At 43.0% G+C, this 20,739-nt stretch overlaps 1 protein-coding gene across 1 annotated transcript in view; it reads right to left on the bottom strand.

The window, feature by feature from the left end:
• The window catches only part of COL20A1 (collagen type XX alpha 1 chain), a 206,061-nt gene that overhangs the window by 154,868 nt on the left and 30,454 nt on the right, over nucleotides 1-20,739 (bottom strand). Inside the window, exons 3-14 of the mRNA XM_073580897.1 lie at nucleotides 7,996-8,106; nucleotides 7,773-7,916; nucleotides 6,986-7,099; nucleotides 5,976-6,143; nucleotides 5,735-5,890; nucleotides 3,013-3,132; nucleotides 2,774-2,938; nucleotides 2,524-2,688; nucleotides 2,284-2,456; nucleotides 1,725-1,854; nucleotides 1,241-1,383; nucleotides 1,047-1,170 (exon numbers count right to left, since the gene is read on the bottom strand). Of these exons, the coding sequence (XP_073436998.1) occupies nucleotides 1,047-1,170; nucleotides 1,241-1,383; nucleotides 1,725-1,854; nucleotides 2,284-2,456; nucleotides 2,524-2,688; nucleotides 2,774-2,938; nucleotides 3,013-3,132; nucleotides 5,735-5,890; nucleotides 5,976-6,143; nucleotides 6,986-7,099; nucleotides 7,773-7,916; nucleotides 7,996-8,106 (1,713 nt within the window). The remainder of the gene's footprint in view (nucleotides 1-1,046; nucleotides 1,171-1,240; nucleotides 1,384-1,724; nucleotides 1,855-2,283; nucleotides 2,457-2,523; nucleotides 2,689-2,773; nucleotides 2,939-3,012; nucleotides 3,133-5,734; nucleotides 5,891-5,975; nucleotides 6,144-6,985; nucleotides 7,100-7,772; nucleotides 7,917-7,995; nucleotides 8,107-20,739) is intronic.

Genomic DNA, 20,739 nt, shown 5'->3' on the forward strand with positions numbered 1-20,739 from the left:
TAAAGTTCAAATTTGGTCTCATCTGACCCATACATTTGGAATGTCTACCACATATCTTTTGGCAAATTCAAAACGAGCCTTACAATTTTTGTGTGTAAGTAAAGGCTTTTTTCTGCCCACTCTTCCAAAAAGGCCACCTCCATGGGGCGTACGGCTTATTGTGGTCCTATGGACAGATACTCCATTCTCTGCTTGGGAACTCTGCAGGGTTACCTCTGGTCTCTGTGCTGCCTCTCTGAATAATGTCCTAGTTGCTCAGGCTGAGAGTTTAGGTGGGCGACCCTCCCTTGGAAGTTTGTTGTGGTACCTTGTTCTTTCCATCTGATGATAGTGGATTTGATGGTTCTCCGGGGGATCCTCAGAGATTGGGATATTTTTTTATAACCCAACGCTTACTTGTACTTCTCAAAAACTTTGCACCCTGACTTGTTTGGAGATCTCCTTGGTCTTCATGGTGTTGTTTGGTTAGTGATGCCTCTTGCTTAATGGTGTTGCAGCCCCTGTGGCCCTTCAAAAAAGGTGTGTATATACTGACGGACCATGTGACATTTAGATTGCACACAGGTGGACTCCTGTCACTAACCGTGTGACTTATGAAAGTAATTTCTTGCACCAAAAATGTTTAGGGACTTCATAGCAAAAGGGGTGACTACATATGCACATGCCAATTTTATTTTTTATCCCATAAATTTATTTTATGCCTATATTTTTCTCACTTAATTTCACCAATTTAGACTATTTAGTGCTGATCCATCACACACAAATCGGATTGCAAAATTATTTAAACATAGGTTGTAAATGTAACAAAATATTTAAAAAGCAAAGGGGAGTGAATACTTTCACAAGCCACTTATGACATTATTTTGGCAGTTTTACATATATATATTGTATTGTATAGCACTGGTATTTTTTTTACTATATGGTACCATTGTTTGAGAAGTATTAGGACACTTTTAATCCTTATGAAAATTAATTGCTTGCATCATTGAACCTAATTACATCAATGCATCATTATTAAGGTCATCAGATTTACTACCAGAATGTACCTGTCCTCTGCTGAATAGTGACAGGGTCACTGGACTCCTCCCCGGACACCGCCACCACAGTCACGCTATACAGGGTTCTTGGCCATAACCCAGACAGTGAGAACTTTGTGTCTTCCACCTTATTCTATAATACAAACAGTTATTAAATATTGGTTTTGTTGAACTAGAAGGAGACATGGGAGAAGCAGCGTTACCTCTGTCAACTCCACACCCTGATCAGTCTCTGTAGAGCAGGTCACTAGGTAGTGCATGGCGCCCTCCGATGGCTTCCAGTGTAACCTCATGGATGAGTCAGTCACTTGGTCCACAGTGAGAGCACGGGGAGATTTCAGCGGTACTGGAAAGGACAGCAGGCAATAAATGACAGACATTAGTCAAGTTAGTAAAATTATCTCAAATACAACCTAAAATTTACAAATACAAAGCAATAAGTATCACAATGACTGAGGCCTCTTCTTCCAGTCTCTTTCTCCATTTCATATTTGAGCTTTCACTCAACATCTTGTCCTTGTTGGCCATTTGGGTATAAGCATTTGTAGGAAGTGGCCACAGGAAACTTGGCTATACATTGACCTTCCTCTGCATATTGCACAGACTTGTTTTAGATCCCTCCCATTTAGTGAAAATATATGAGAAGCCTGAAATCAGCAACTTTTTTTTTTCTCACTAGGAACCCACGGGTTGAGGTGATTCCACGAAGTCCTGCTCCGACACCACTGACATAGATGGGGAACACAGACACAAGGTAGTCCGTACGAGACGTCAAGTTCACCAGAACGGCAGAGGATGAGTCTCCATCTAAGACTACCTAGAAATCAATGATAGGATTATAGGATAAGGTAGGTAGGGCAAGACCTATGACAGTACATACTGTATGGGGAACACCACCAAGTGAAGATGCTCTAGGTAAAGAGAAGATATGGTCCTGTTCATAGGGAAAAATTATAATTGTTACCTATGGACAGGTCCATATCTTCTCTTTCCTAACAGCTATTAGGCCTGAATACTGAATACATGGTGGCATTATACTGCATAGTACTGGTTTTTGGTACCATGATTTAACAAGTATTAGGGCAGTTTTGATCCTGATCTGCCCACAGGTTGTGTTTGATTTTGCAGCTCAGCCTTATATACTTTAATGGAGCAAAGTTGAAATACCTGACACAACCCATTTACAGGTGTGGCGCTGTTTCTGGTAAAAGATGTAAAGGATAACCCTGTTAATAAGTGGTCCCACCTCTTGAGGGGTCCCTCCTCGGGATGGATAGTAAACTATACGAAATTTCCTGACAGGCTGCTGAGGAGGAGTCCAGGAGACCCGCATGCTCTTAGCGGTTACATCTGAGACCACTAAATGTGTAGGGCTGGGATGATGGTCAACCGAATGTGGTCCAGCAATATGCCAGGATCCTGTTACAGAAGGACAAGTATCAGCAAAGGTCATTACTATGGTCCAGTCTCCTCCCAGACATCTTACCGAGATCTGCTTCCCTCCTCTTCATCTTCAGTCTCATGCAGAGAGCTCGAGACACATCTCCCACCAAGGAGCTAAGCATTGGGAAGTCAGGGACCATGTGTAGAGTCAGCTCTGTTGGCTCAGAAGCTATTTCTCTCAGTTCAGACTCATCTGCGTTCTTAACCCCTACAAATCCAAAATATCCAGATGCCTTTTTTAATGGTTATTTGACATTGACAGTTGACGATCTGGCGCCTCTATGTATCCTTACCAATAGCAAATATGTAGATTCCTGATTGTTTGAGACTTTTAGAAAATGTAATTGCGTCATCTTGTGACTTTCCATCTGTTAACAGGATTAACACCTTCCCTGCCGAGGGTCGGGCACCAGAGGCCTCTCTGAGATTTTCCTCCAAGACGTGGATGAGAGCCATGCCTAGTCATACAGCAAACATGCGTGTTATTACGGGCCGAGACCTTGGCGCAATTTAAAAATCATCCATTGCGTACCAGTAAATGTGTTCCCTCCTTTGTATTTCACTCTCTTTATGGCGTCTAAGACTTCAGTTTTAGAAGAAAATGTGTTCAGATCCCACTCAGTCTGTGGTTCTCTGCTGTACTGAGAAAGGCCTAGAGATGAAGGTCACAAATACATGTAAATCATTGGTGCATATATTAGGTACTGTTCAGATATCCAAATCTGTGTTCAATTCAATCCTTCATTCATTTTCAGATGCCCTGATATGTAATTTACAGTCTGATCCAAGTTTCTCTTGTTCGAGTATCTCTCAAAGTAATATTGGGTGGATGAGAAGTCTGTGTGTATCCAGGGTGCTTATATGTCCATTAGATAATATTTCAGCACATCATCTATCCTGCACTTATTTCAACGTCATGTGCTTTCCATCCTCCTCTTCTACAGACAAGTTTTTCTTCCCTCTCTGAGACTCTAGATACATTCTCCCCTCTTCACACTATGTACGTCTGTGTATAACCTCTTCACTGCAGCTATCTTTGTTACACAGAGAATATAGGGGAGAGCAGAGTGCTGACAGAATCAGGAACAGTAGCACTCATGGATTTGTATTAGTTTTGCAAAGCATTGACGGATGTCAAACTCAAATATACAAAGGGCCAAAATAAAAAAAAATTTAACAAAGTTTCGGTTCAACATTACTATTTATGAAAAAAAAAAAATCTACAATTGTGGAAGTTTTTCCTAATCATCAAAAATAAAGATGAATCTTTACATATAGAAACAAACAAAAAAGGGTTGCCCCACGGACAAAGTACATTTTAATTAATAGACCTTAAGTCAGAGCACATGACTGGATCACTGGGTATTCCCTTGCGGGCAGGGGCATACATAGAAATCATGAAGCCTCATAGGAGAAGTTATATTTGAGCCCTCCCCCCCGCCAAAAAAGGGTTAATATTTGGTGGAGTCACAGAAGAGCAAATCTCACAACTCTACAGCCCTTACAAAGTAATTTCCTCCTATTAAAGCCCATAGATTGTCCTTTCATTGCGCCAAACACAATACGATTCCCCCACAGTGAATTTCTCCACAGTACTCTCCACATGCACGGTATGATGAACCTACTGTACCCCCCTCAACTCCCGTGACAAAGGAGGGTGACCTCAACACAGTTTTATGCCCTAGCCCTCCATGCAGTATGTTGGGCCCCACATAGTCCTCCATACAGTATAAAGTGCCCCACATAATCATAATGCCCCCACGTAGTCCTCCACACTGTATAATGTGCCCCACATAGTCCTCCATAAAGAATAATGAACTCCACATAATCCTACGTACATAATAATGTGCCTCACATAGTCATCCATACAAAATAATGGGTCCACATAGTCCTCATACATAATAATGGGCTTCACAGTCATCCATATACAATAATAGCCCTTTATATTTCTCTATACAGTATTATGGGACCTGTATAGTCATCCATACTGTATAATCGGCCAAACATAGTTCTCCATACAGAATAATGGGTCCTACAGAGTCCTTCATAGTGAATTATGACCCCACATAGTCCTCCATATAGTTTAATGGACCCCACATAGTCCTCTATACAGAATAATGGCCCCACATAGTCCTAAACATAGTATAATGGGCCCCCATAGTCCTCCATATAGAATAATGGCCTCACATTGTACTCCATGCAGTATTTTAGGCCCTACATAGTCCTCTATATAGTATAATGGTCCTACATAGTCCTCCATACTGTATAATGGGCCCCACATAGTCCTCCATACAGAATAATGGCACCACATAGTCCTATATATAGAATAATGGCCACACATAGCCCTCCTTACAGTATTATCAGCCCCACATAATTCTCGATACAGAATATTGGGCACCACAGAATTCTTCGAACTGTATAATGGGCACCTCAAAGTCCTCCATGCAGAATAATGGCCCGACATAGTCCTCCATACTGAATAATGGGCCAAACACAGTCCTTCATACTGAATAATGGGCCCCACATAGTCCTCCATACTGTATAATGGGTCCTACATAGTTCTCCATGCAGAATAATTGGCCCCACAGAGTCCTTCATGCTGTATATTGGGCCACTCAAAGTCCTCCATACGGAATAATGGCTCCACAAAGTCCTCCATACAGAATAATGGCCCCATATAGACCTCCATGCAGTACTTTGGTCCCTACATAGTCCTCTGTACGGTATAATGGTCCCACATAGTCCCCCATACAGAATAATGTGCCCCACATAGTCCTCCATATAGAATTATGTGCCCCGCATAGTCCTCCATACATAGTAATGGGTCCCACATAGTCCTCCATACAGTATTATGGGTCCTACATAGTCATCCATATAGAATAATGACCCCACATAGTGCTTCAAACAGAAAAATGGGCTTTACATAGCCTTCCATATAGTATTATGGGTCCCACATTGCCTTCATTACAGTATAATGGGCCTCACATAGTCCTCCATACAGAATAATAGAACCCACAAAGTCCTCCATAAAGAACAGTGGCCCCACATAGCCTTTATGTTTTTTCTCCAAAACCTTTCCTTTTGAGTTCCGTATCACTCTCTTACATAACCTGGACCTTTAACTTTTTCTCTACTCCCTACCTATATAGCAATACCCATTTTTCAACAATTGTTGTCCCTAAGCACTTGGTCACCATTCACCCATTTTTAAGTGATGCTTTTAATCCCATAGAGTAACATAAAAGTCACAGTACCAATGCGAATCTTGTCCCGTGAAATGTGGAGGGGGCTGACTATTCCCCACAGGAAGTTTTTCACAAGTCTGAAGTTTGTACGTCCTACACTCCAAGAACTGTCCACCAGTAAAATGATGTCCCACTCGAGAGTTGTGTCACAGTTGTGCATTGATGCTGAAGAGAGAGGAGAAGACAATTCATTCAGGGAAAGTAATGACCTCTGATTGACTGTCGGGCTGTGCATGCATGTCTTTATCACCTCTTCGTGGAGCACCTAGTGTCGCAGAAACTTCTCTTTCCATCTTGGAGGAAATCTTCTGAGTAAGTTTGGGAACCATGGTCGTACTCAGAGGGTTAGAACTCTTTGTGTCAGTATCCTGTGCTTTGGTACTTTGGGTGACCAGAAGATCACTGACAGTTGCTCTATCTATAGGGAGAAATAAATTTGGACTAGGAGACAACATATTTATAGGGTTAAAACCACCCAATGTCAGTTGGCTTGGGAAATGGGAAAGAAAGAAATGGGAAGATGTAAGATAAAGGAACGTGTAAAAGAGAAGCATACACAAGTCAGTGCGAGAAAGAAAGAAAGAAAGAAAGAAAGAAAGAAAGAAAGAAAGAAAGAACAGAGAAACAAAGACAAAAAAAGTAATAAAGGAAATGCAGTAAAAGACAAGAAAGGAAATGAGCAAAGGAAAAATGCCAAGATAACAAATATAAGATAATGGGAGGAAACAAGAGTAGAGGAAAATAGAGAAATGTAGAGGAATAAGAAGAGATGAGCAAAGGAAAAGAAAATAAATGAGTGGAGAAAATATGGTAAACAGAAGAAAAGAAGGAAAAATAGAGGACAAGAAAATGGGGAAAAAAATACAGTAGAGACACAAGAAGAGAGGAGGGCAAAGAAAAGTGAAGAGATTAGAAAGATAAAGAACAAAGGGAAGTAACAAAAACAGACTAAAAAAAGAGAAGATAAGCAAATGAGAAAAAAAGAAGGCAGAAGGGGAGCAGTTAAAATGAAGGATAGAGAATAAAAGAGAGAAAAAGAGTGGAAAGGAAAACACAGGAGAGAGAAAAGGAGAGAAGAGGCCAGAGATTAAAAAAAAAAGGAAAAAAGAAGAGAAGAGTAGGAAAAAGAAGGAAAGGGGAAGATTGTAGAAGAAACGGTGGAGAGGGTAGATAACAGGAGAGGAAAGGAAAAAAAGTGGATCATATAGAAGAGAGATAAATGAAGAAACCTATTTTTGACACCCCCTCCACATCACAAACCTGTCTCAGGTGTGCTGCTCCCTACAGGTGGAGGAGAGTTCATCTCAGGAGTCCTCAGAGTTGTTACTTCTGGCTTCTTTTTCTCATTCTTGACTTGGGCTTTCAAATCGTCTACTACATCAGATAATGGACACAGCACCAGGATCAGTTCTGACATTTCTGAGAAATCTAAACTATTTAAAATTGAACCCTGAGCTAACCTTGTTCCTGAACGTTCCTCAGAGTCTGAAACATGAAACCACTTTGTACCGTGTTAACCAATAGATAGAAAAATATGTAAAATTAATAGTCCTCATTGGGAGATGCCTTTTACTGGCTAGCTGAAAAGATGGTAACAAATAGAAAGATTTCATTATAATGAAGAGATCTGAGTAGTCTGGAAAGCTTGGCATTTGTTAGCATCTTTTCAGTTAGCCATTAAAAAGTATCAACTACTGAGGACTCTCAACTTTTAATATTTTTCAGAGTCTCAAACACATAACAACTTTCTGCAAATCATCTTCCTCACTGAAGATTTATTTTTTGAGCAGAATTAGAAAATATGATATCTTACTTTACAAAACAGTGCCACACCTGTCAACAGGTTATGTTTGGTATTGCAGCTCAATTCCTTTTACTTTAAAGGTCCAGTCAGATACAATACCACATCTGTGGACAGCTATGAAACAGTTTCTAGAAGAAAGTAGCCATGTTTTTTAAATCTTGTACAATTCCTTTGAAAACTTTTTGAGTTGTATGTATTAATAAAGACAGTGATGATTCTTGAGGGCCTGTGCAGATTACTCACTGACAAATCTCTTCTTGGCTATCAGAGTGTTGTTCTCCCCCTGGATCACATGTATCTGCAGTATATATTCCTTTCCAGGGTCCAGGCCACCTACAGTCACTTTTGCGGTCTTGGTTTTCAGCATTACCTCCTGCTCTGGGTCCCCTGAAATAAAAGACTAGGCTTTAGTCTTGTTGGTTACAAATTATGAGGGGAGAAGATCCATCAATCTTCATAAACTAACCTGTCAGAGGTTTAACTAGGACCTTGTATCCATTGCTAAGTCCTTCTGCCTCTCTCCATTTCATCTGTAGTCTATCCTCGGCGAGAACTGAAAGCCTTAGCCGTCCGGAGCCTGAGAGAAGACAAGAAGGTTCTCAACAGTGCCTGAAGTTTAAAGAGTAATCGTTGTTTTAATTTTTATTTTATAACTCAACGGTACACATGAAAATAGGCAACTTTGTAATACATCTTCTCAGAGAAATCTGCTTCTTTCTCTCTTTTTCTGGATTGATCTTTTACTCTTTATTCATGGGCAAAAGCTGTAAAATCTATTTTCAGTGAAGACGTATTTTCCCATTACTGAGATAGGAGATGACAGTTGGTGCTCATAAAGTTCTATGAAGAGGGGAGGGGAAATGAGGAGGGAGGAGCTAGAGATAGATATCCTGTTGCAAGTTCTCCTGTTATAATTTAAATCTATGGCAAAAGTTAAAGTGTAACTGTCATTTCAGGAGAACTTGCAGCATACTGTCTGTTTCTGCCCCTAGCTCCTCCCTCCTCCATAGAATGTTATAAGCACCAACTGTCATCTCTTAACTCAGTAATGTGATCATCTGTCTTGACTGAATACAGATTTTACCCTTGAATTGAGAGTGTAAACTTAACCCGGGTTGAGAAGAACATGAAAAGTTCCAGCACAAAGTCAAGAAAATTTCATGTATATAAACTCAAAGATACATATCAGAAAATACAGAGAAAAAATGAGTTTACCATATACAATGAGGAAGCAACAAAATATCAAGCGAAACGTGCGTTGGGGAACGTGGTCACTGCACGGGCAGTCACCATGGGTAATTAACCTCTTCATTCTTTACTTAGTCATGTAGCGGTCTTTGCATACGTATACATATACATTCATTATTGACAACCTGGTGATGTTTATGATTTCGGGGCACTTGTTCAGCATACCATTGCACTGCATCGTTGGCTATATGAGCCACCTGATACTGAGTGAATCAGCTGCCTGATGTTTACATTAACTCTTTCTATCACCATTGGTTTGACATAGGTTATTTTTTGCCCTGTCCTGCTATTATGTTTTGCTCATAGTCTGTGGCCATCAGTCTTGTGGATCATGTGTATCCATACATACTAATTGACATATGATAAATGTTATTGTACATTTTACTATTTATGTAATTGATGAATTTTTGTATTAATAAATAATTATTTTTCATTGTATATGGTAAACTCATTTTTTCTCCGTATTTTCAGGTTGAGAAGGAGATTTTTTTGATAAGATATATTACAAAATTGCTTACTTTCATGTATTCTAGGGATTCATTAAATAAAAAATGAAAATGAAGGTTATTATTTAAATGGGAGTCTAGAATCTTGAGTTATTAAACAAGATTCAGGTCCCAATTCAGGACCAAAGTAGAAAGTGGCCACAAATATTGTCCTGAACTCTGGAGGACCTAACATGTTTCTCTAGTACAATGACAGTCCATTGGTCTTAATGTAATGCTTCATTTCACCTGTGGAGGTGCTGCAGAGAAATTAAACATCTGCTGTTGGGTTTTCGCAAAGATCACAACTGATCACCGTGGGCTTTAGCATCATTATCAGCATATACCTTTTTTATTCTTTTAATTATTGTCTACTGAATACAGGAATATGTAATAGGGCCCCATCAGGGGTGAAGCTATAGGGGAAGCAGTGGTTTACCTGGGACATAAAGATGATAAATATCATGTGGAGGGGGAAAGGGTTATAACTTATACATCTTGCCCCCATCTGCCATGTCTAATTAATAATACTGGAGTCCAGGCCTTTGGGTCTGGGTGTGACTACTACCTCTGCATCCCCAGGTGTCAAACTACACAAGCACACTTGTTGTCTACCTAGATGTGAGATTTATGTCATTATGACACCTAGTGGCTCTTCTGAAGATTTCATCATTAACTAAAAAAAAACTTTAAACTTGTTCATTTTTTTAAACACATTATTTTACTAATTGATTATACAACAGGGCGGTTCCACCTTGTTTTCTGGAAAGCAAAGAGAGACTACAGAGAATTTTTGTGTCACCAAAGGACCAGGTACATTAATTTGTTTCACAAACAGTTAATTGATTTTTAATGGCATGTTGTAATACTTAATTCTCCCTGCAGAGGCGCTGTAGGAAAATGATCAGCATCCACAGGGCACCCTATGATCAGTTTTAGGGACTCGTAATAAAAAGTCATTGAACAAAGTGGAGAACCCCTACTGATCACCCAAGCAACTTTATCTGTTTGTTAGACATTTGTTAGAGAGCTGACGCATTCAATTTCCTGCAGCGCCTCCACAGGTGAAATAAAGTGTTACATCATGTTCATTGAAATCAGTAGAATTTCTGTGTAATGTACAGGTATATTGGATTCTCCGGAGTGAGAGATGTTCTTTGTAACATCTCTCTAGCTGAAGTTTGGGAGTCAGAAACAGAGATCCCCTTTTTTCCATTTTTTTCTATAATTTACTAATACTGTCAAGAAGTATTCAATTTATCTGCTGAGCCACCACAGGTGACATGGAGTATTACATGGAGCCCATCAAAATGAATATCAGCTGTAACCTGTCACTAACTTATCATTTTCCCTGCAGCACCCCAACAGGAGAAATAAAGTATTACATGGTGCCCATTAAAATCATTAGGATTTCTGTGTATTGTACAGACATGCTGCATTGTAACCTCTCTCCTCTCTAGCTAATAGGGATCTAAACAGAAGATCATTCTCTGGGTTTTGTATACTATACAACCCCTTTGGAGCAGGGAATATAGGATTAGTAAAACATGGGTTCTTTCTTTGAAAAGCAGTGCCACATCTGTCCATAGATCATGAGTGGTGTTTCAGGGATAGTCACTTCAATGAAAATGAGTTGCAATACCAGACACAACCTGCTAACAGGTATGGCACTCTTTCCTTGTCCTTATCAATCCCTCTAGAAATATAGATCCTGGTTGTATTCAGGCTCCGATCATCCATCATGGACTCTGTCATTCAGAACATTTTGTTCTGCCATATAAAGTCCCCTTAATGAATGCAGAAATCCAACCCCCTGGAAATGTAATAGCTCTATTTAAAGCAGACTGAACTTTTAGCGTAATTTATATTATAAAACGGAATAATCAGTTTCAATTACCATCAGCCGAGCGTCATAATTGGCTGTAACTGGCGTCAAATTGGCAAATGTTTCACCATCGGCAGTGATAACAGTTAACGATGATAGATTACTAATGAGAGAAATTAAAACTAGAAATAGACGTGATCCGTGTAATAGGGGGGCGCGATACCCACATATAGACCATCTCATAATGCACTTCAAGCGCAAGCTCCCCTCAGTCACAGACCGATAGGGCCAATCGATAGCACCAGGAGCAGACATATCATTGATGCAACCTGGGAAGCCACATAGGGGCCCAAGAGGTAAGGGGCCAATACCATCTCCAAAGCAGGAGGAATTGTGCATTATGATGAAGCATTGGACTGCAAAGGGCCCATGTATTGTTCCTGCATGGGGCCATGTTCTGTGTCCGCAAGTGTATAGCACAGTATGGGCAACAAAGTCCATAGTGGCCAAGCTGCCCCACCAAAGGAATGCCTATCCCTACAGGACTCACGTATCCTCCCGGTAACGTATCCACCCCCTCGGAATACCAATTTTTGTGCAGGGCTTACAAAACCCAATAGTCCAGTATATATAATCATCTATAAGAAAATAAGATGTATATGTTCTCCATTTTCAAGATCTATGCTTAATGTCAGTGAATGAATACATTCTAGATAGAAGTGATACATTGCAACAAACCTGCAGATCAGAGATGTACAACCAGCCCATGGGCCACATATGGTCCCCAACCATATGGACATAAAAATGGCTAACAGGTTAACTACATGTGAGCAGAAGTGGCAGCAGCTGAGGAGCAGGGACTGGCAAGTGCTAATGGTGCATGGTGTAGACATCTCTGGAAGCCTCATGTACCAGGAGAATTGGCTGTCAACCAGTTTAGCACTCCAGGGAGGAGAATGTGAATTAGACACGTGTCTTTCCTTCCAGTGCGGTAAAAACTCCATAAGCAGTGTGCATACAATGGTACAAGTGACGCGTTTCGATCTTACACAGATCTTTTTCAAAGCCCAAATGGGTCTGCGCACGTCAGTACTGTTTTATCAGCAGCATGAGCAGCAAAACATCCCACACACGTGGACATTGAAGACACATGGATCACATCCATGTGTCATCAGTGTGATACGTACCGGTGCCTGGGAAAAAGCAGTAAAGTTCGTGTTTTTCCCAGGCGCTGGGTACTGAATACTACTGTCATTATTGTCGCCTGCTCCCTCTTCAATCAGCGAGACCAGTCGAGCCTGATGACAGTTGTAGTGAGCAGCCCTGCCACAGTCTGTGTCTAATGCTAACTACAACAGTCATCATGGTTGCCAGGTCTCCCTGCAATCAGCGAGACAAGGCAAGACTGATGATACTTGTAGTCAGTGGCCACCATCTTTGTCTAGCACATATTAAATAATATTTTTTTTTAAATGGCGTGGAGTTCATTATCATTTTTCAAACCAGCCAAAGGAAAACCAACAGCTGGGGCTGATGTTAATATTCTGGAAAGGGGGCAATAGCCATAAAAGTTCCCAGGCTATTAATATCAGCTCATAGCTGTTTGCTTTACTGATTATTATACAGATGACCCCGAAAAAAATGATATGGGGTCCCCCCTACATTTAAAAAAACTCACACAACAAGATATGGCCTTACCAGAACCTTATCTGATGACAAATGCACATATAGCAGGATGCAGCTGGCCTCCACTAATAGAGGCAAGGGGCAGCTCAGGTGCAAACTACTGATAAAAACAGCCACCCCACACCTTACAAACCATGGTGGGGTTGGCTGCCTAGTAGGAAAAATGCACATACGTAGATAAGGCTTGCATAGGACGTCAGTCACACATATATAAGTGTGATGCAAGGTGTCTGGCTTGCAACCTATTAATGACGCCCATAGTATTAGCAGGCGGGCTGCTACAGCACTAAAATATGCAACACACAGTGACAGACGCCCCAATAGACCAAGCCAACAATAAGAGGCCAGACTGCATCCTGCAAAAAATGATATGATAAGTGCAAAAAAATTAATGCATACAATGAGTACATTAAATGAGGTATTGGTTAATACTTTGGCCAAAATAGATATAGCCTGCAAGCCAACGTCAAGGATCCTCATGATATTGCAGGTCCCTAACACTAATATCAAAACAGCTAACATAGAAAGAATTCAAAAAAACTCACACAACAAGATATGGCCTTACCAGAACCCTGTCTGATGACAAATGCACATATAGCAGGATGCAGCTGGCGTTGGCTGCCTAGTAGGAAAAATGCACATAGATAAGGCTTGCATAGGACGTCAGTCACACATATATAAGTGTGATGCAAAGTGTCTGGCTTTGTCCCCCCTATATTTACTAACCAGTAGTGATGAGCGAGTATACTTGTTGCTCAGGTTTTCCCGAGCATGCTCAGGTGTCCTCCAAGTATTTTGGCGTGCTCGGAGATTTAGTTTTCGTTGTCTTATCTGCATGATTTGTGACTTGTAGACAGGCTGAATAGATGTGGGAATTCCCTAACAGGCATTCCACACATGTATTCAAGCTGTCTACAAGTCGCAACTCAGATAAGACGACGAGAACTAAATCTCCGAGCATGCCAAAATACTCGGCGGACACCCGAGCATGCTCTAGTTAACCCGAGCAACGAGTATAGTCGCTCATCACTACTAACCAGCAAAGGCTAAACAGACAGCTGTGGGCTGATATTAATAGCCTAGGAAGGGGTCATGGCATCCTCCCAGACTAAGAACATCAGCCTCAGCTGCCCCAGAAATGGTACATTCTTAGATGCACCAATTAGGGCTCTTCCCACTTGCCCTGGTGCGGTGGCAAGTACGATAATAGTTTTGGGGTTTATGTCAGCTGTTTTATGTTGGCTGACATCAAGCCCAGGGGTTAGTAATGGAGACAGTCATCTATAACCTACCCCCATTACTAACCCCACAGTCAAATTTAATAAAAGACACAGAGTAAAGTCCTATAATTGAAATAAACACTCCCCAACCTTATTTTACCCATTTATTCACCAAAAAATAAAATAAAAAAATAAAGTTATACTCACCTTTCCACCGATTATCCATTAATGTCCATGTCCCACAATGATCCAGAAGGTTTGGAGAGTGGTCACATCAGTGATGCAACCTCTCACCATGCCAGCAGGAGCACACTGAGCTGAGTGTGAGAACACGGCTGCGTGTGACCGGCGATGACATCATTTAGGTTACCGCTGGTCACAGGCAGCTCTTCTTTAATGCAATGACATACTTGGAGTCGAAGAGGGATATTTCCCATGTACTTATGGACTCAAGGAAGGAAGGAATTTATTACTTGAACTATATATCATGATGCAATTAGTGGGGAAATTAGGCTACATACTGATCACTTATAGGCAAAGCTGGAAGGTTCTTTTTAGATAAGTCAAGAGCATATTTTTCTTTGAAGCCGTCCTAAAGGAAATTCCATAGAGCGGTGTGTGATAATCTTTTGCATAACCACTTCCCTTTTTTAAATGCCATGCTTCTTTAAAGGGCACCTGTCACCTGAAAATCCGCTATTAGCTTGCAGATATGGGGTTAATCTGCAAGTTAATAGTGTTGGGAATCTGCATGGCGCTGGCACTTAGACCCATGCTGCCGGGAAAAAATGAACTATATTTTCCCCATCAGTGCCCTATCTTCAGTCACGGGGACGGCAATGGTACAATCACGGGGGCGGCACCAACATGGATTAGCCACCACTCTGTGTATAGAGAGTGGCAGCTGTAACTGTGCCCCCCACCGCATTGAATGACAGCAGCTCAGCATTAGGGCCAGATGTCAGTCAGTGCCAGAGGGCGCGGTTATAGCTGCCGCTCACTATAAACAGAGCAATGACTGAACCCGTGCCGGATCCACCCCCATGTCTGAAACCAGAATGCAGTCGGGGGAATAAAATTAATTTCATCCCAGCAACGGGGCTCTAAGGCTATGTGCACACGGTGCGGATTCTGCTGGGGATCCGCAGCGTTTCAGGCTCTGCGGCTCCACAGCAGATTTAGGTGCATTGTACAGTATCATTTTTTTAAATGGTAAACTGAAAAACGCTGTACACAGGCTGCGGATTTTTACGCACGGATTTGCTGCGGGTTCAAATCCATAGCATGTCAATTCTTTGTGCGGATTTCACAGCGGTTTCACACCTTCTCCATTGTAGAGCAGGGCTAAACCGCAGGCTAATCCGCAGGTAAACCGCAGGTCTTTTGACCTGAGAATTTACCTGCGGGTTTTTCCAAATCCACACGGAAAAATCTGCAGGACCTCAAACTGCGTGTGCACATAGCCTTAGTGTGGGCACCGGGCAGCTTCTCAACTTTATTAACCTGCAGTTTAACCCCATATCTGCAGGTTAAAAGCATTTTTTCAGGTGACAAGTTCCCTTTAAATCTCTATTTATCTCCCATGAATGTGGGCCAGGGATCCATCACATTGGCGGGGCATCCCAGCACCATGTACAGAAAATCTTCTAATAGTGCTGATTTAGAATAGATTGTAGGAATCCACAGTGCCATCTCTGTATTTCCAAGCTCTTTTGGAAGTCCAGGAGGTTTTCACTTTCCTGAGTTGCACGCTCATGCCTTCAAAGCTGTGCGCTCCTGCCTCCTGAGCGGTGCACTACTATCTCCTGAGCTGTACGCTCCAGCATTCTGAGCTGTGCACTCCTATCTCCTGAGATGTGCGCTCCTGCCTTCTGAGACGTGCACTCCTGCCTCCTGAGCTGTGCACTACTGTCTCCTGAGCTGTGCGCTCCGGCCTCCTGAGCTGTGCACTCCTGCCTCCTGAGACGTGCGCTCTTGCCTCCTGAGACGTGCGCTCCTGCCTTCTGAGACGTGCGCTCCTGCCTCCTGAGACGTGCGCTCCTGCCTTCTGAGACGTGCGCTCCTGCCTTCTGAGATGTGCGCTCCTGCCTCCTGAGACGTGCGCTCCTGTCTTCTGAGATGTGCGCTCCTGCCTCTTGAGATGTGCGCTCCTGCCTCTTGAGACGTGCGCTCCTGCCTTCTGAGATGTGCAAGTCTGCCTCCTGAGCTGTGCAGGTCTGCCTCCTGAGCTGTGCACGTCTGCCTCCTGAGCTGTGCACGTCTGCCTCCTGAGCTGTGCACGTCTGCCTCCTGAGCTGTGCACGTCTGCTTCCTGAGCTGTGCACGTCTGCCTCCTGAGTTGTGCACGTCTGCCTCCTGAGCTGTGCGCTTCTACCTCCTGAGATGTGCGCTCCTGCCTCCTGAGATGTGCGCTACTGTCTCCTGAGATGTGCACCCCTGCCTCCTGAGACGTGCGCTCCTGCCTCCTGGGATGTGCGCTCCTGCCTCCTGAGACGTGCACTCCTCCCTTCTGGGATGTGCACATATGCCTCCTGAGATGTGTGCTCCTGCCTCCTGAGATGTGCGCTCTGGCCTCCTGAGCTGTGCTCTCCTCCCTCCTGAGCTGTGTGTTCCGGCCTCCTGAGCTGTGCTCTCCTCCCTCCTGAGCTGTGCCCTCCTCCCTCCTGAGCTGTGCGCTCCTCCCTCCTGAGCTGTGCGCTCCTCCCTCCTGAGCTGTGCTCTCCTCCCTCCTGAGCTGTGCTCTCCTCCCTCCTGAGCTGTGCTCTCTGGCCTCCTGAGCTGTGCTCTCCTCCCTCCTGAGCTGTGCTCTCCTCCCTCCTGAGCTGTGCGCTCCGGCCTCCTGAGCTGTGCTCTCCTCCCTCCTGAGCTGTGCTCTCCTCCCTCCTGAGCTGTGCGCTCCGGCCTCCTGAGCTGTGCTCTCCTCCCTCCTGAGCTGTGCTCTCCTCCCTCCTGAGCTGTGCTCTCCTCCCTACTGAGCTGTGTGCTCTGGCCTCCTGAGCTGTGCTTTTTTACAGATCTTTTGAGCAATCATTGGGAAATAAAGACCCAGAGCCGCACCAATCTGCACACTTATTGTCTACAACATGTAAAACAAAAAACTTCAACTAAACAAGTGAGCTGCACATGGGGCAGAAACATAACAGGGGGAGTGGTGGAAATCCACTGTATATTAAAGCACCAGCATTTTAAGAGATCTCATCCATATGCTGAAGAAAACATTGAACTTCAAATAAACCTCATATCAATTTATGCTGCAGATCTTCACTGTGGATTTTTAATGCAATCTTCTGCAGAATCTACTGATTTTGATGAATAAAATCTGTAGAAGATCATTCCATATGCAAATACCTTAAATGGAATCTCTCACCAGGTTCTTACCATCAAATCTGAGAGCAGCATGATATAGAAACAAAGACCCTGACTCCAGTCGTGTATCACTCACTGGGCAGCTTGTTGAAGTTTTAATAAAATCAGAGTTATATCAGCAAGAGATTATTACTATAGCACTAGTAAACCTGCCATATTTATGACCTCTGTATAATCCCACCCACACCACTGATTGCCAGCTTTCTACATATGTACACAGAAAGCAGCCAGTGATGGGGGGTGGATTTATACAGAGATCAGCATTTGAGAACTGCTAGATCTGCAGCAGAATAAACAGTGACTTTATCAAAACTGAAGCAAGCAGCCCAATAAGTGACACATCTCTGGAATCAGGGTCTCTGCCCCTACATCATGCTGCTCTCAGATGGGTTAGCAAAAACCTGGTATAATCAGAGAAGATTGTTATAGCATATTTCGGTGCTGCAGAAATATGTGGATGAAAAGCAGCAGAAAGAAATGCAGCATTTAGTCTATGTGTGAACGTGGCCTTGGGGACACAACTACAAGGGGTAAGTAGACAGGGGTCGCTTATAATGAAAGTGTGGAGGGTGAAAAGGGATTAGATGATAGCATTTGGATTATCCAGAAGAGTATTGGGAAAATGTCATATGGTCTGATGAAACCAAAGTAGAACTGTTTGGTAGAAACAAAACTCGTCGTGTCTGGAGGAGACAGAATGCTGAGTGGCATCCAAAGAACACCATACCTACTGTGAAGCATGGGGGTGGCAACATCATGCTTTGGGGCTGTTTCTATGCAAAGGGACCAGGACGACTGATCCATGTACATGAAAGAATGAATGGGGCAATGTAGTGTGAGATTTTGAGTGCAAACCTCTTTCCATCAGCACAAACATTGAAGATGAAATGTGGATGAGTCTTTCAGCATGGTAATGATCCCAAGCACACCGCCAGGGCAATGAAGGAGTGGCTTCGTAAGAAGCATATGAAGATCCTGAAGTGGCCTAGCCAGTCTCCAGATCTCAACCCCATAGAAAACCTTTGGAGGGATTTGAAAATCCGTGTTACCCAGCGACAGGCCCAAAACATCACTGCTCTAGAGGAGATCTGCATGGAGGAATGGGCCAACATACCACTAACAGTGTGTGCCAACCTTGTGAAGACTTACAGAAAACATTTGACCTCTGTCATTGCCAACAAAGGATATATAACAAAATATTGAGATTAACTTTTATTAATGACCAAATACTTATTTTCCACCATAATTTGCTAAATAAATCTTGCGAAATCAGACAAGGTGATTTTCTGGATTTATTTTCTCATTTTGACTCTCATAGTTGTGGTCTACCTATGATGTCAATTACAGGCCTCTCTCATCTTTATAAGTGGGAGAACTTGCACAATTGGTGGCTGACTAAATTCGCTTTTCCCTACTGTATAGCTAGATATTAGATAGACAGATAGATAATAGATGGTTAGATAGATGCAGTGGGTACGGAAAGTATTCAGACCCCTTTAAATTTTTCACTCTGTTTTATTGCAGCCATTTGGTAAATTAAAAAAAGTTCATTTTTTTCTCATTAATATACACTCTGCACCCCATCTTGACTGAAAAACAAAACAAATTTTTTAAAAAAGAAAAACTGGAATATCACATGGTCATAAGTATTCAGACCCTTTGCTCAGACACTCATATTTAAGTCACATGCTGTCCATTTCCTTGTGATCCTCCTTGAGATGGTTCTACTCCATTGGAGTCCTGCTGTGTTTAATTAAACTGACAGGACTTGATTTGTAAAGGCACACACCTGTCTATATAAGGCCTCACAGCTCACAGTGCATGTCAGACCAAATGAGAATCATGAGGTCAAAGGAACTGGCCAAGGAGCTCAGAGACAGAATTTAAAGGGGTCTGAATACTTTCCGTACCCACTGTAGATAGATAAGATAGATAGATATTGGATAGATAGATAAGGGATAGATAGACAGAGATGAGGAGGTGGATGGGGAGAAGTAGTTGGATCTGAGCTGCGCTTGTCTGGCCCCATCAGCCTCTGAGCTCTATCAGGGTGGAAAGCGCCATATATTGTTAGCACATATCTCACACTCGGCTGGAGAAGTCTTGACGACTGATACGGATGTGATTTTACTACCAGTCTGCACTGTCGCTGAGCCCTCACCACCTGCGGGCACCATGAGTTGACAATGCCCAATCTTGTTACATCCAGGAGGTTAAGCAGCTGTAAGCTTGGTCAGCAGCAGTCAGGCCGCGAAGCGTGTGGTGGGACATCACTGCTGCAGGGGCTGCGAACACATTTCAAAGTGCAGAACAATCCAAATGAGATCTGATATGTAGTGATGGGGAACAACCACTCCCCTCCTCCGCCGCTGGGAGTAATACATGAATAGTCAGAACATCCATTATGATATTGGCCTGGGGGGTGACGTCTCTTCTTCCTTCCATCTTCACAGACAAACTGAATTCTTTGTCCTCAAAGAGCTGCATCTTCCCTTCCGCAAGAAATTAACCCTTCAGAATGTGTAAATGTCACGACTACTGGTGTAAAGTGCCTCTGTGTTACACAAAGAGGATGGGAGAATGTAGGATCGGCCAGCAAACCCAAATTCATATTGGTGCAGATTTTAGGGCTACCAAGAAGATGAAATAAAAAATATTTGCACAGAGATTTTGTTTTTGGGGGGGGGGGGCAATGACACAGGTAGTTGCATAGACTGGGTGATGATATGGGTTAGACCAGGGGTCTCAAACACGAGGCTCACGGGCCGAATACGGCCCCTGAGGCTGCTTCATGCGGTGCAGCCCTCAAGGCACTGTAGACCCTTTGGCATTCCTGCCCGATTCAGGGTCCCGCCGACAGCAGCATTTTATTTCAGCTGATTTGTGTCCTTAGACGCACATTCAATTGAAATTATGTACACACTGAGGTGGGGGAGCGGCAGTGGCGGAGCTGCTGGTCACAGGAGGCAGAAGCTGATTGCCATGGCTAACCCCTGTGCCCGCTGCATCGGAGTGGAGAACAGTGAATTTTCATTTCTCTTTAATAGTGGGCATAGTAAGCGCAGCTGCCGGCTTCATGCGGCGGCCGGGCGATCATGTGTGCCCACTACTAAAGTTAATGAATATTTACTGCTCTCCACGCCTATGGGTGTGGAAAGCAGCGAATAGTCATTCCCTTAAGTAGCGAGCACACGTGGTCGCCCAGCCGCAGGAAGCTGTCTACTGAGCCCTTTTAAATATCAATGAATATTTAATGCTCTCCACTCCTGTAGTCTCGGTGTGAAGAGCAGTGAGTATTGTGGCAGCTGTCCTCTGCTTGTAAGCAGCGCAAGACGTCATTGCAATGGAGCACAGGGAAAGTAAGTGTAATGATTTATGGT

The sequence above is a fragment of the Dendrobates tinctorius genome, unplaced genomic scaffold, assembly GCF_039654945.1.
Source record: "Dendrobates tinctorius isolate UK_male_01 unplaced genomic scaffold, ASM3965494v1 ptg000065l, whole genome shotgun sequence".
Classification (NCBI taxonomy): Eukaryota; Metazoa; Chordata; class Amphibia; order Anura; family Dendrobatidae; genus Dendrobates; species Dendrobates tinctorius.